The following is a 14896-nucleotide window of genomic DNA, read 5'->3' as shown; positions in this document are numbered from 1 at the left end:
GAGAGAGAGAGAGAGAGAGAGAGAGAGAGAGAGAGAGAGAGAGAGAGACCTAAGTGGGCTCCACCCTCAGTGTGGAGCCTGCCCGACACGGGGCTCGATCCCACGTCCCCAGGATCACGACCTGAGCCGAAATCAAGAGTCGGACGCTCAAGTGACTGAGCCACCCAGGCTGGATCTGTAGACTTTGAACCAGAGAGTGACCTGATCATATTCTAAACTGTGTTTTCTTTGAGTCACAGCCGATAATAGTTACCAGGGATCACGGGCTGTCCATGTGTTCGTAGATACTGTTCTAAGTGCGTTACATACATTTCTTACGTAAGCCTCCCTGCAATCCTCTGAACTCCTCCTCTTGTCAACCCTATTTTACGGAAGGGGAAAATGGGGAAACTGAGGCTCCGAGAAGTGAAAAAACCTGCCTATGCCTCCCTCGCTCGACAGAGGGGGTGAAGCATGGGACTAGGAACCTGGGTGTGCCTCTTCATCCCCGCGAGGCCACACGCCTGCAGCTGCCCTTCCTTTCTGCGGCTGCCACAGGCCCGCAGGGTGTAGAAAGTTCTGTAGGAATCAAAGTGGCCCACTGAGTCCGAACCCCTTATGTGATTCCCCTGCAAAGTCATGGAGCAGACGCCCTCCCAGAAGCCTCCCAGCTGGGCGGAGGCAGATCAAGGAGCTAGGAGGAGATTCTTGGCACTTGCTAAAGCTCGCCAGCTGCCCGGCTCACCCTCGGTTTCTGGAGGAGTTCTACAGAGGCTTTATAATTAGAACCTGATCCGTCCTCCCTGCGGTTGGGCCAGAATTCCATGCAGGGAGGAGGGGGCCCTGCAGTCTGGGGGCGCTTTCTCTCCTCTCCGGTCGTGCCAGCTTTGCGTGGACCACTCTACCCAAGCTTCATCTCTTTGGAACGGATGAATGTCCAACTGGTCAACTGAATCCCGGGGGATAACTCAGTTATGTCTCCCAGCAGCCAAGGATGTGGACTCTGGAGCCAGACACAGCTGCATTTTTAACACCGGCACTGCCATTTATCGGTACCCTGAACTTGGCAAATGATGGGAACACTGCCGGACATTTACGAGTTGCTTCCTCTGTGCCAAGAGCTCTCGGTGCAAGGGCCCATTTACTCCTAGAACACCCCTGGGGAAGAGAGGCTATTTTTATCCCATGAAGAGAGGAGGAAACTGAGGCACAGGGAGGCTGAGTCCCTTGCTCGGGGTCACGCAGCAGCCTGTCTGCGGAGGAGCCAGGATTTGAATCTTAGCAGTCAGATCTCAGAGCCCGTGCTCTCACAGGGATGTCACCTTAGCATTTCACGTGTCCCAGTGAGCACTGGAGGTAAACAGGAAATTAGGGCGGAGCAGTCCCAGGCTATGCAATAAGTCGGTGAAGAATGAATTCTTCACGATACGTGCATTCTCTCTGGGCACCTGGTTTCTCAGCCCTGGCACCCTTCCCATTCTGGACTTGGCAATTCGTCGTGGTGTGGACTGTCCTGTGCACTTTGGGGTATCGAGCAGGATCTCTGACCTCTACTCACTAGATGCCAGGAGCACCCCTCCCCTGACTTGTGACAGCCACAAACGTCTCCAGACCTTGCTGAGGGTCCCCTGGGAGGAAGGGGGAGACAAAACCTGCCCACCCCCTCCCCCATTGAGAACTACTGTTCTAGAAGTTGCCAAAATGTGTTCAGGACTCACAAGATTCAGTAAATGGCATTACTGAAAACCCACCTACGAATCTTTTAAAATTAAAAAAAAATTTTTTTTTTAATTTTCTTTTTTTTAATGTTTATTTTTGAGAGAGAGAGCGCATGAGAGCAAGCATGAGCAGGGGAGGGGCAGAGAGAGAGGGAGACACAGAATCCGAAGCACGCTCCAGGCTCCAAGCTGTCAGCACAGAGCCCGATGTGGGGCTCGAACTCACAAACTGTGAGGTCGTGACCTGAGCCGAAGTCCAATGCTTAACCAACTGAGCCACCCAGGTGCCCCTACAAATCTTTTTAAAATATAAGCCATAGTTTTCTCCTCTGAGACCGATCAGAAAAATGAAGACATCTACGTCCTATAGGGCTACCTCCTGGGAACACCATAGGCACGACTGACATTAATGACAGAGTGAACACCCTCTTCCCAGGGATCACAAGCTAATGACCTTTGTGGACTTTCCATAAAGAAAAAACACTCATCAGTAAAGTCACTTGCTGGTCTGGAGAGGATGAGAGAGAAGCAGAAAGTGGCAACAAGGAGATTTGATTTTCATCCATCCTGTTCAGCCACTCGCGAAGTATTTACGAGGAGTGGTTGCTATAAGGCCGTCCCAAATGCCAGCCCACCCCAGTGAGCAAAGCAGGCACAGCCACCTTCCTCAAGGGGTATACTGCACTCACTTATCCATCCTCCTGTCCTGTGCCCCTGGCAGACATCGCTAATCGATCACAGCACCGTCCCACTGAGCCTTCTGACTCCTCAAATCCATGCGTCTGGCATCCCCTACTGAGCCATTAGAACAGACACAAGGGACGACAAACCCATTTGCCCTTCAGTTTGGGGAATTCCTCAGTTATTACTGAATCCAATCTCTTCTGACATAGATAAAGAAACTGAGGCCCCAAGAAGGGCGGGATAACTTGAGTCACCCCGGGGGCAGACCCAGGCCCCAGATTCAGGTATTTTCACTTCTTTCCCCTTGTACTCCTCATGGCTTCGTGATTGAGCAATTGAGTAACAGAATTTGGGGCAGAGGAAAGTTCCTTGTTATGGGTTCCTGCATTTTTTGTGCATATGCCTGTTGGCCTCAGGGGCAAGTAAATAAAAACTGTTCTTTAGCCAGAGATGGTGGGACAGGTCGTCCACCCCGTGCCCAGTCTGCGCAGGAAGAAGCCACGTGAAGACTTTAGAAGAGCTTTTTCCTTTGATTATTTGAAAAGTGCGAGGGCCAATGTTAGGTGCAGCCTCAGCCACACATTTACAGCTCCTTTAACTGCTGCAGTTCTGCCCAAGAAATGGCTCTGTTTTATTTTAAGGGGTGCTCCTTCCATCCATCCTCCCTCCCTCCCTCCCTTCCTTCCTCCTTCCCTCTATCTTTCTCTTTCTCCGCCCCCACCCCCACCCCAGCTCTGGTCTGTTCTATCTTCCAGCCAGAAAATCCTTAAAGCAATGACTTACACCCTCCAGAAAAAGGAAGCAGGTGGGAGGGTGTGTATGGGGCAGAGTTTAGGGAGCTACTTCCTGGAGACCAGAGTAATCCAGCTTCTATCCTCTTCCGGAGGCTGGAGAGGTCATCCCCACCGACCTCCCCAGTCTCTAAAACCAACCAAGAGTCCCCGAGCTACAATGGCCGCTGTTGGTTTACCAGCCTGGCTGCCTCTGGTCCTGCCCCAGCCACTTCTTGGTGGTTTTATTAGTCAATGTCTCCCAGGTGCCTGCTGGCCCACATGTTTCCGGCCCAGCCACAGTGGGAGGGGCTGCAGCTGGACTGCACTGTTCAGCCACTCATTCATTCATTCATTCATTCACTCATCGAGGCAACATTTATTGATTGAGCACCTACACATTCAAGCCGCTGGCATCACAGTTAAGGGAAGAGTCTAGACTCAGAAAGAGTAAGACCTGGCCCTGTGACACACAAACTAAGTGGCCTTGGGCAAACTGCCCATGCTCTGTGCCTCGGTTTCCCCTTCTGTAAAATCAGAACAATAATAACACCAAGCACGTATCATGGTTGGTACAGGGCCTGCCATACAAGTCACTGTTTTCTTTTCAGCTCATGGCATGCGGGTTACAGTGGACCCTGCCTATTACCTACTCGGCATCCATATCTCCCTTCTTCCTTCCTAACAGAATTCTAAGCTGGTTTAGAGAGTCTAAACTAGTCTGAGCCAATTGTTCTCAAAGTACGGGCCCCAGATAAGCCGTGGCAACAGCATCACCTGGGAATTTGTCAGAAACGTTATCACTGCGATGCCAGCTAACATGTGTCCTGTGTCGCTGATGTGCCTGGCGTTCTACAAAGCCATTCATATTCAGGATCTCAATTAACCCTCCAATGTAGACGCTGTTATTTTTTCTTTACATGTTTGAGGAAATCGATGCTCAGAGAGGGCAATCGCTTGCCTGAGGTCACACAGCCAGGAGTGGCAGGGGACTAAACCCAGGGACTAAACCCAGATCCACCAGGTTCCAGAGCCCAAGCACGTAACCACTATACCACCCTGCCTCTGAGGAAACTGCAGGCTGAAGAGGACGATAAAGCAGCCAGGGGGTGCGATCACCCAGGACTGCACAACCGCAGGGGCGGCTTTTCCCGAGCAAGGCACTTAACCAAGTAAAGCCTGCCTGGATCTCCACAGATCTTTTCTCCCATCAGGCCTAAGTTCGCATGCACACACTGAAGGTATCAAAGAACCCACGCGAAGCCCCGCAAAACATGAGCAGCACAAAATACAAAGGGGACCATGAAGTCACAAATAAAACAGTAAGAGCTCACGGCAATGCCAGACCTGTAAGTTCCCTTCTTGCTTCTTGCTTGCAAATCCATTTCATGCCGTGCCTGAGGCTGGGCCTCCCCAGCAGCAGACCCTGACACAAGAATTCTAGTTTATTTGGGTGGTGATCCCAGGAGGGGTGGGGCAGGCAGACAATTCAGGGTACCTTCATGAGCAGGTTCCCACGGTGGGCCCCAGAGCTCAATCCTGCTGGGATTGACAGATGATTCACTTGAGGGCAAGAAAGTCGAGGTCTTCATCTACCAGCCCTTGCCTGCCCCCAGCCTGGTGTAAGGGAACAGGGGGTGCCAAGGGGACCGGAGAGGGCACCCAAAGCATCTTCTGCGTTCTGAAACGTGCACGCTCGGGCCCCACTAGGAATGTGGGATTTCAATGGCCTCAGAGCCATGTCTTGTCATTGCATTTCAACAGAGCTAATCGGGCCTCCCAAACGCTAAGCAGAGCGCTGGCTTGCCACCTGTCAGCGTCACCATGGAGATTAACCCGGAGGACATGCGCTTAGGAGAGGTCGCCTTACTGTTTTCCGGCCGTACTGGTCTGAGATGTTTCCCCAGAGGGTGGAACTGGACATCATGCCCACAAAGACTACCTGTGGATGGAAAGACAGCTTCTGTTAAACACTGACACGGAGCATCACAGAGAAAGGGAACAACGGATTGAACCTGTGACATCACATCCTCGTAATACTAACGAGCCAACATCGGCTGAGAGCCTGTTAAGGTGCGAACGGTATTCTACGCGCTCATGCGACCCTTTAAGCCTGACAACAATCCTGTGGGGTGGATGATACCATTAGCCCCATTTTACAGAGGAGAAAACCGAGACTCAGAGAGGGCAGGTCCCTTGGCCAGGGTCACCCAGGTGTAGGCGGGACAGGCTGGAATCAGGCAGTATAGCTGTAGAGCTAGCTAGCATCGAACCAACCTCTCACCGCATCAAAGAAATGTGTCACCCTGTTGCTGAGAAAAGATCAAAGGCAGGGGCACCTGGGTGGCTCAGTCGGTTAAGCATCTGACTTCAGCTCAGGTCATGACCTCCCGGTTTGTGAGTTTGAGCCCCATGTCAGGATCTCTGCTGTCAGCACAGAGCCTGTTTGGGATCCTGTGTCCTCCTCCCCCCCTGCCCCCCCGCCCCCCCCTCCCCCCGCCAACTGGCTCGCTCTCTCTCGCTCTCTCAAAATAAACTTTAAAAAATTAAAAAAAAAAAAAAAGAAAATATCAAGGGTTTGGAGGATATGAACAACAGAAGACAGGAGGTTGGAATGAGATCTGTAGGCTATTCCCAAGAGGAACCTTCATCAAGCGCTCACTGGTGTGCCCGGCAAAGTCATTGTTACATTGTTTATTGTTGAACAGAACTGATGAGGTTTGAATGATCGTGCCCATCTTACAGACGGGGAGCCTGAGGCTCGGAGGGTTAAGAAACCTGCTCAGTATCCCAGGGAGGAGAGGGGAGAGCCAGGTCCTAAACCCTAAACTCTCATGCCTCGTCCTCACCAAGAGTGGGACAGCACACTAACCTCTTTATACTGACGTCTTACCTAATGTTCGCGGCAGCCTACGAGGTGGGTGCCGATATCATCCCCATTTTGCAGACAAGGTAACTGACGCCCAAAGAGGTGAGGGCACTGCCCAGTGCTGTCTGACCCAAAAGCCACTCCTTCAGGCTTGTCCTCGGGCAGCAGGCTGCAAACAGGGGCTACACAGAGGCAGGCACTCCAAGGGAGGAGCAGACACGGCTACTTTTACTTAAATTTTTTTTAAGTTTTATTTCTTTATTTTGAGAGAGACAGAGACAATGCAAGCAGGGGAGGGGCAGAGAGACAGAGAGAGAGAGAGAGAGAGAGAGAGAATATCCCAAGCTGACTCTGAGCTGCCAGTGCAGAGCCAAACGTGGGGCTTGAACCCACGGACTGTGAGATGGTGACCTGAGCTGAAACCTAGAGTCAGATGCTCAACCGACTGAGCCACCCAGGCGCCCCGCCATGGCTACTTTATTTTTTATTTTTTTTAATTTTCTAAAATATTTATTTTTGAGAGAGAGAGAGAGAGAGAGAGAATGAGCAGGGGAGGGGCAGGGAGAGAGGGAGGCACAGGATCCGAAGCAGGCTCTGGGCTCCGAGCTGTCAGCACAGAGCCCGATGCGGGGCTCGAACTCACAAACCACAAGATCATGACCTGAGCCACAGTAGGATGCTCAACTGACTGAGCCACCCAGGCGCCCCGCCCCCTGCCATGGCTACGTTAAAGAAAATATCTTCCAGGTCCTCAGCTTCCATACACATTCTTTCCTGAGAACAGGCTAGGGCACTCGTCTGTTCCCTGCCTCACCTCCCTTTCTCAAGCACCCCCTTCCCACTTCTCGCTGCCCCAGCCTCTGCGGTACCCCTCACAGCGCAGGGCTCTGAGGTTAAACCCCCCAGGACACCTCAAAAGGGACACCAATGACACAGTTACAAATGCTTTTGCAAGTCATTCAGTTTCCAATTCCTTTTTATTATTTTTAACCAAATTGAAAGAGAGCCTAATCAAGCTGTCAGCAAATTAGATCACTAAAAATAATCTTTGACGAGCGATTGCTGTGTGCTCGTCAGCATGTAGCTTGGAAGTTGTTGAAAAAACCAGGTGGCATTAGTTTATGGATTATTCCACAAGGCCTTCAGCGCCCCCCCCCCTCAATTTTTATATGCAAACAAAGCCCTTCATATTTACAACCACTCAGTAAAAATGGGAAACGGGAACGAAACTGTTGCCAAGCCCTGTCTCATTTTAGCAGAAAGTAATCACCCAAGAATATGTGACATAACTGGGGAGATACTCCGTACCCCTCATTAAGAGGTACATTCCTGAGAAAAAAATCACTTGTTTAATAATATTTATCAGAATTAATTCCTTCTTGTTTTGATCTATTGCACATTACTAAAAATTATCACGATAACTCAGTGCAGGAGAAAAATTTCAATACTTAGAACCTTATGAGCTCAGAAAAATTAAAAACAATAATTTAAAATTTATAGATTTTGTCTCAGAAAATTCCGACAGGTGATAAATGATATGCTTTTGAGCAAAGCAAAACACGGCTATGAGAAAACAGGGAGAAATGGAAGGGAAATGCCAGCTCGAGAAGCAAACAAGGCAATGCAGAATCTCCAAATACTTCTTTTTTTTAACATTTATTTATTCTTTTTTTTAAATTTTTTTTTAACGTTTATTTATTTTTGAGACAGAGCGATACAGAGCATGAACGGGGGAGGGTCAGAGAGAGGGAGACACAGAATCTGAAACAGGCTCCAGGCTCTGAGCTGTCAGCACAGAGCCCGACGCGGGGCTCGAACTCATGGACCGTGAGATCATGACCTGAGCCGAAGTCGGCCGCTTAACCAACTGAGCCACCCAGGCGCCCCAAACATTTATTTATTCTTAAGAGAGAGAGAGAGAGACAGAGCACGAGAGGGAGAGGGGCAGAGAGAGAGGGGGACACAGAATCTGAAACAGGCTCCAGGCTCTGAGCTGTCAGCACAGAGCCCAACGCAGGGCTCGAACCCATGGACCAGAGATCATGACCTGAGCCGAAGTCGGACGCTCAACCCACTGAGCCACCCAGGCGCCCCTCCAAATGCTTCTGAAGGCCTTATTCATGTTATTTTAAAACATGGTATGGTGGGTATCAGATAACTAGTTCAATTCCATTGGACACATTTGAAAGAGTGATTTGAAATTTTATTTAGTTTTATATTTCCAATACACCAGAAATCATAGCAGCTGCAACCTACAACTCAAAAACATTTCATGTCAAAAAAAAGTAAAAAAATAAAAAATAAAAAAACAAGTGGAACACGTGGGTGGCTCAGTAGTTTAAGTGCTGACTCTTGATTTTGGCTGAGGTCATGATCTCATGGTTTGTGAGACTGAGCTCTGTTGACAGCTCAGTGCCTGCTTGGGAGTCTCTCCCTGCCCCTCCCCGACTTGCGCTCACTCTCTAAATAAATAAAACGTTTTGGGGCGCCTGGGTGGCTCAGTCGGTTAAGCGTTCGACTTCGGCTCAGGTCATGATCTCGCGGTCGTGAGTTCGAGCCCCGCGTCGGGCTCTGTGCTGACAGCTCAGAGTCTGGGGCCTGCTTTGGGTTCTGTGTCTCCCTCTCTCGCTGCCCCTCCCCCGTTCATGCTCTGTCTCCCTCTGTCTCAAAAATAAATAAACGTTAAAAAAAATTTTTTTTTAAATAAATAAAACGTTTTTTTAAAAGTAAAAAAAAAAAAAAAAAAAAAAAGTAGGGGTGCCTGGGTGGCTCAGTCGGGTTGAGCGTCCAACTCTTGGTTTCAGCTCAGGTTCTGATCTCGTGGCTTCCTGAGTTTGAGCCCCAGGTCAGGCTCTGTGCCGACAGCTCAGAGCCTGCTTGGGATTCTGTCTCCCGCTCTCTCTGCCCCTCCCCAACGTGTGCTGTCTCTCAGGAGAAATAAATAACTTTGAAAAGAAGTAAAAAGAAAAAGAAAATAAAGACACGGAATGTCAATTTTAAAACCTATAAAAGTCCCGGGACCGGCCTAGTTTTTAGAAAAATCTCTTCTAAACGACCGAGAGTAAAAAATGTTTGAAGACAGCTGTCTTGGGGTGAACTGCTGCCTTAATGATGTGCTATCCTTGTGCCCCAGAAGAATTAAGCATCCCCCCCCACACACATTTCCCCCAGTTTTTCTCCCCCAAGGGAGCACTCTTGGCCCAGCAGAGCACTAGTTTATATCACAGTAATTACGGTAACCCCACGTTTATTTCCTATGACAACAATGCCCTCCCCTCTTACCCTCCATCGGCAGGTAAATCTGCTCCTGCTGTGCTCAAACTTTTCCACAGAAGCTTGACCACGAAACTTCACAGCTCACCAAGCCCACGAGCCTAAATTTTATACCATTAGGAAGTAGTCCGGGGCAGTAGCTGGGAGGGGCTCTGAACTTTACAGACCTGGGTTTCAATTCTGCCTCTGCCTCTTACGGGCTGTGGGAGCTTGGGCAGGTCACCACACCTCTCTGAGCCTTAGTTTCCGTATCTGTGAAATGGGAGTGAGAAGAGCACCTCTTTCACAGGGTTGAGAAGGTTAAAAAGATAACGCGTGTCAAACCCTCAGCACGGAGTCTGGCGCATCATGAGAGCTCGGTAAGTGGTGACTGTTGCGGAACCAAACGACAAAAGACGAGAAAGGCTCCCCGTTGCAAACACACAGACCTGCGGGTATGCTTGAGGGGGGAATCAGTGAAAATCAGGAAGGTGAGAAAGAAGTCTCAATCATTCATCCCCTACCGTGTGCTAGGCACTGTACGCATTTTGCTGTTGGCAGGAAAAACAGGCATTATCACCTCCGTTTTGCAGGTGATGAAATAGAGCCGGAAAGTGCCTCACTCAAGGTCACACGTCTAGGTGACTAAACCGCAAAACACAGGAGTTTCATAAACTCCTCCCACAAGGCTGTACAACTTTACTGCTGGTATCGGACCAGTCCTGGTTGCTGAAGGCACTCACGCCATTCCAGAACAGTTGTAGCATTCTTGGAGGTGCTCCTAGCTAGCAATTACTGTACTTTGCCAGTGGCTAGGCTGTGTGACCTTTCGTGAGTGACTTAACCTCTCTGTGCCTCATTTTCCTCTGCTAACAATAGTACCTGCCTCCTAGGGTTGTCAGGATTAAAGCGTACAATACATAGTATGCATGGATTGCATACAATATATGTAAAGCCCTCTGCATAGCAAGAGCTTAATAAATATTAGCTTTTGTGCCATTATTATCCTCTTATCCAGCCTGGCCGTTCCCCTCCCTTGTAGAGGGCTGCTGCTGAGCTCCCCTAATACAGAGGGTTCTCCCTCACTCTCCTTCAAGCCTCCAGGGAGCAACGCTCCCTACCATTTAACGGAACACCTACTATGTGTCAGGCACCGTGTCCTTCCAATGTTCAGATCTCCCTGGTCGTGGGAGGAACCGGCATCTCCTTTTTGCCGGGAGGCTTAAAAGGTTTATGCCCCGGTGGGTTCCAGCTTCCCAGCCACTGAGCAGAATGTCTGGGAACTCACGTCGTGGGACCCCTGGGGGGAGTATTTGCCACAAACCTGCCCCCGATGTTTGAGGTGCACAGAGGAGTTAGGGAAGCTGGGATCAGTGATTTCCAACCCGGGTTTTATTTTTTTCCTGCTCAGCCTGAGCCTTTCACCCCACAGAGCACCCTAGGGGGTGTCCTGAAGGCCACAGGAGACCCCCGGGCGGGTGGGGGGGGGGGTGCCTACCGAGGTCAGCAACGCAACCTGCCAGCTGGGGAGTCTCCACTCGCAGTGCAGCTGGGGAGCCAGGATACTCAGGATCATCATTTCCATGGCGTCGGCCATCTGCAGGGAGGAAGCAATCACGGTGAGGCCAGCCCGGGTCTGCCCGGCGCCGGGGGCGGGGCGGCTGCGCCCTCACCAAGTCCATGACCCCTAGGAGAGCACGTAGGAAACCCCTCTTCCCCTGGCGGCTGCTGAGCGCCCTACCACGCACCAAAACACACTGCAAACTCCGGTAGTTAAAAGAGAATGTTACCATGTGGGAATTGACAAAGGGGCGTGTAACATTCTCTCTGCGTGTTTCTGTGTTGAAGAAACAGAGGCACCCCTCCCCCCAAACGAAGTGGGGAAATATTATGCTTCTAAAATCCCAGAAAAACTTTTTCGTAGAGGCAGACAGACCATGATCTTTTTTCGTTGGCTCAGTTAAAGACTAGCTTGGCTTTGGTTTATAGGTCATTGTTCATGCAAAATTGTCAGTTTCGTTAACAAGTATGACCTTCTAATAATTAACATATACTAGGAAGCTCCCGTGATCACACACCATGGTACCTTTATGAGACTAGACAGAAATGAGAGTTCAGAAGCAGCCCCGTGTAGCCACGGGAATGTGATGGATAATATGGGAGGCTTTTCAAATTAGGAGGGAGGAATGAGGTGGGGAAATTAGAGATCCATTTGAAAAAATAGGTCATGCAGCATTCACAAAAATCCATTTCCGCTGTGTTAAGGGTCTAGCTGCAGGGGCACCTGGGTGGCTCGGTCGGTGAAGCGTCTGACTTCGGCTCAGGTCATGAACTCACAGTTTGTGGGTTTGAGCCCCACATCCGGCTCTATGCTGACAGCTCAGAGCCTGGAGCCTTCTTTGGCTTCTATGTCTCCCCCTCTCTCTGTCCCTCCCCCATCGCACTCTGTCTCTCCTCAAAAATAAACGTTAAAAAAAAAAAGGTCTAGCTGCGCTGTGCTAGAGGAAGATTAGGGGATTTTTAACAAGGGACCATGAGCCTCTCGAAGCGGAAAGCACATTTTTATTTGTGTGTGTTTACCTAGGGTGAGCTCCACAGATGACACCGTAATCTTATAGCAACCCCGAGCCCCAAAGGGTTGAGAACCACTTCTTTAGCCAGAAGCTTCAAAGCCACCTTGAGGGCCAGCGCCAACCACACCCAAACTACCCCCAAGGGCAGATCTTCAGATCACCAGGGTCATGCGACACACTTTTATTGATTCAAGCAAAGGCTTCAGGTGGAGACAACTATGTCCTTCTGTACAGCCCCTAGAACCCACTTGAGCAGCCCGGAGCGGGGGGGGGGGTCTTGGAGACTGAAGGTGAGGTCACCACGCCCGCAAATACTTGCCCAGGCCAAGCCCGTGAGCACCGACAGCTTCCATTGAAATTTTCCAAACCCAATGGCTTCTACCGCGTCTTCCACCATGAAAGTATCTGGAAAAGGAGAAAAGGGGAGGGGACGAAGGAATGAGTGCACCCTGCAGTTGTCCTCGTGTGGGGGTGTCTGGGAAGGGGGAGGGTCCACAGCCAAGCTTAGTAAAGGCAGCACATACTACTTCTAGAAACGTCATCCTAGAAAAACATTCCAGCCAATATGAAGAGCTTTCTGGCCACAAAGCCCACTGCAGCATGGTTTATAAAAGGGAAAACTGGAAAACCCAGAATGTCTACCAACAGGGGTTGGTTAAATAAACTATTATGTAGATCATGATTGTATATATCTTTGTATATATTGACGTTATGACATATGACCTGCCTGTTAAAAAGAATGTGCATATGCATACAACATATCGTTAATTTTTTTAAAAATAAAGCAAAACAGGGGCACCTGGGTGGCTCAGGCAGTGAAGTGTCCAAGTCTTGGTTTTGGCTCAGGTCGTGGTCTCACAGTTCGTGGGCTCAAGCCCCCCCCCTTCCCCCCGTAGGGTTCTATGCTGACAGCACGGAGCCTGCTTGGGATTCTCTCTCTCCCTCTCTCTGTCCTGCCCCCACTTGCACATGCCTTCTCTCTCTCTCTCTCTCTCTCTCTCTCTTTCAAAATAAATAAATAAACTTAAAAAACCCAAAGTAAAATGGAAAACATGTTTAGTGTGATTCTCTTCTTGGAATCACATGCCTGTGTGCATGTGTGTGCATTTGAATGTAGGTATGTGTATATGCATGGAATACATACAAAACTTTATGGTTTCATTCTTGTTGTCTTTGGAGAGAGGAAGGGAGAAATCCTCTGAGATTTTAGGCTCTTTTTTTCTAGTTTTTTTTTCCACAACGTATTGCTTCCAGAGTCAGGAAAGAAAGACTTTTCGAAAGCAGAATGCCGCTGCACTCAGGTGGAAAGGTGTCGGCATTATATCCTTAAGTGAAAAAGGTAACTGGAGATAGGTGTGCACCCTTAAGGGCTGTGGTTGTGATAAAATTAGGTATGTGTGTGTGCTCTCCAAGAGCAGTAAGATTGAGTGTCCACAAACTGTTCACAGTCATCTTTGTAACTTTCCAACTTTGTGCCTTTCTAGCATGTGGAAAATGCTCTCCAAAGCAGCATATGTTATTTGTGTGCTCAGAAAAAAATAGGATATAATCGATCAGCTCGTAAGTGTTTTTGAAAAATATGGAAAGACTAAAGACAACATAGTTGGCTGGACTGAGCCCTGCAACAGCACGGCTGGAAAAACTGGGGAAATCTGAATCAAAAGTCTGGGGTTTAGGCTCGGTTGGTTGGGCATCCGACTCAATGGTTTTGTCTCAGGTCATGATCCCATGGTTCGTGAGTTCAAGCCCTGCATCAGGCTCTGCACTGGCAGCGCGGAGTCTGCTTGGAATTCTCTCTCTCCTTCTCTCTCTGTCCCTCCCCTGTTCTGGCAAGCCTGAGCGTGCTCGCTCTCTCTCTCTCTCTCTCTCTTAAAAAATAAATTTAAAAACTCTGGGATTTAGTAAAAGGTATTGCATCAGTGTTCGTTTCTTCGTTCTGACAAATGCACCATAGCCCGGTAAGATGTTAATGTCAAGGGAAGCTGCAGGAAGGGTCTGAGGGAGCTCTCTGAACTACGCTTGCAACTTCTCTGTGAATCTAAAGTGGTTTCCAAAACACATTAATTGCAAACTAAAAATACTAAAGGAGCACACTGGGTGGCCCTTCTGTGGGCTGCCTCTGAGGATCTCATCAGCCCCTGCTGGGATTGTCATGTTTTTCGAGTTTCGATCATGGGCCTCTTACATCAATCACAATTTTCTCCAGAAGTGTGAGCTGGTGTCTATCACACCAGCAGGATCGAGTTTCCTCCAGCAAAAAAATACAGAGGAGAAAGCGAGTAAGTCCTACAGCATCGTCAGCAGTAAGAACAGTAATAACAGAATAATGGTGCATGTTTCGTGGCTCACCATGGACCAGGCACTGCATGAAGACCTTAACGTTCACTGTCTCCTTTCATCCCCGTCTCACCCATTCAGACCCAGTCCCAGCTCCGTTTTGTAGAGCAGGACAAGGACTTGCCCAGTGGCATGCGACTGCCACACTGTAGATCCTGGAGCTGAGTCAGATCAGCCCGGGAGTAAAGCCACTGCTCCCAAACGTTGCCTGCCCCCTCCCCAGTCATTGCCTCCTTAGATCTGCCAACAACAGGCCTTGGGTTTGAGTCACGAACCCTCTCTCATGTTGGGAATCTCGGGCCTTCCAGGAATGCATGGGATGTTCTCATCCACCAGCATTGTGTGTGAGGGGAGACCAGGTCCCACAGCATCACCTCAGGTGTCTCTTGTTTGACTAGCTCTACTCAGAGGAGCACAGGATCATGGGTACGAAGGTGGGCTCTGGGAATTGCCTGGCTGTCATTCCAGCTTTGCTCATTTTGGGGTGTGTGACCCTGGGCAAGGTACTTACAGCGCCTGGCCCAGAGTAATCCTCAGCCAATGTCCACTGCTCCTGTCACTATGGTCACCGTCACCACCATCAACATCACCATTGCCATCATCATCGTCGTCATCACCACCAGCTCACCATGATCATTACACTATGATTACCACCATCACCACCACCATCACCACCGTCACCACCATCGCCACCACCATCATCACCACCATCAT

General features: G+C 49.6%; 1 protein-coding gene across 1 annotated transcript in view; it reads right to left on the bottom strand.

Annotated features, from left to right (window-relative positions):
• Positions 1 to 14896, bottom strand: part of SVOP (SV2 related protein) — a 59451-nt gene that overhangs the window by 42967 nt on the left and 1588 nt on the right. The window contains exons 2-4 of the mRNA XM_049619218.1: positions 12165 to 12250; positions 10771 to 10869; positions 5022 to 5093 (exon numbers count right to left, since the gene is read on the bottom strand). Coding sequence (XP_049475175.1) covers positions 5022 to 5093; positions 10771 to 10869; positions 12165 to 12250 — 257 coding nt within the window. The remainder of the gene's footprint in view (positions 1 to 5021; positions 5094 to 10770; positions 10870 to 12164; positions 12251 to 14896) is intronic.

This window comes from Panthera uncia, assembly GCF_023721935.1.
Source record: "Panthera uncia isolate 11264 chromosome D3 unlocalized genomic scaffold, Puncia_PCG_1.0 HiC_scaffold_8, whole genome shotgun sequence".
Lineage (NCBI taxonomy): Eukaryota > Metazoa > Chordata > Mammalia > Carnivora > Felidae > Panthera > Panthera uncia.
Note: the sequence above shows the minus strand (reverse complement) of the source record. Positions and strands in the feature narration are given on the sequence as shown.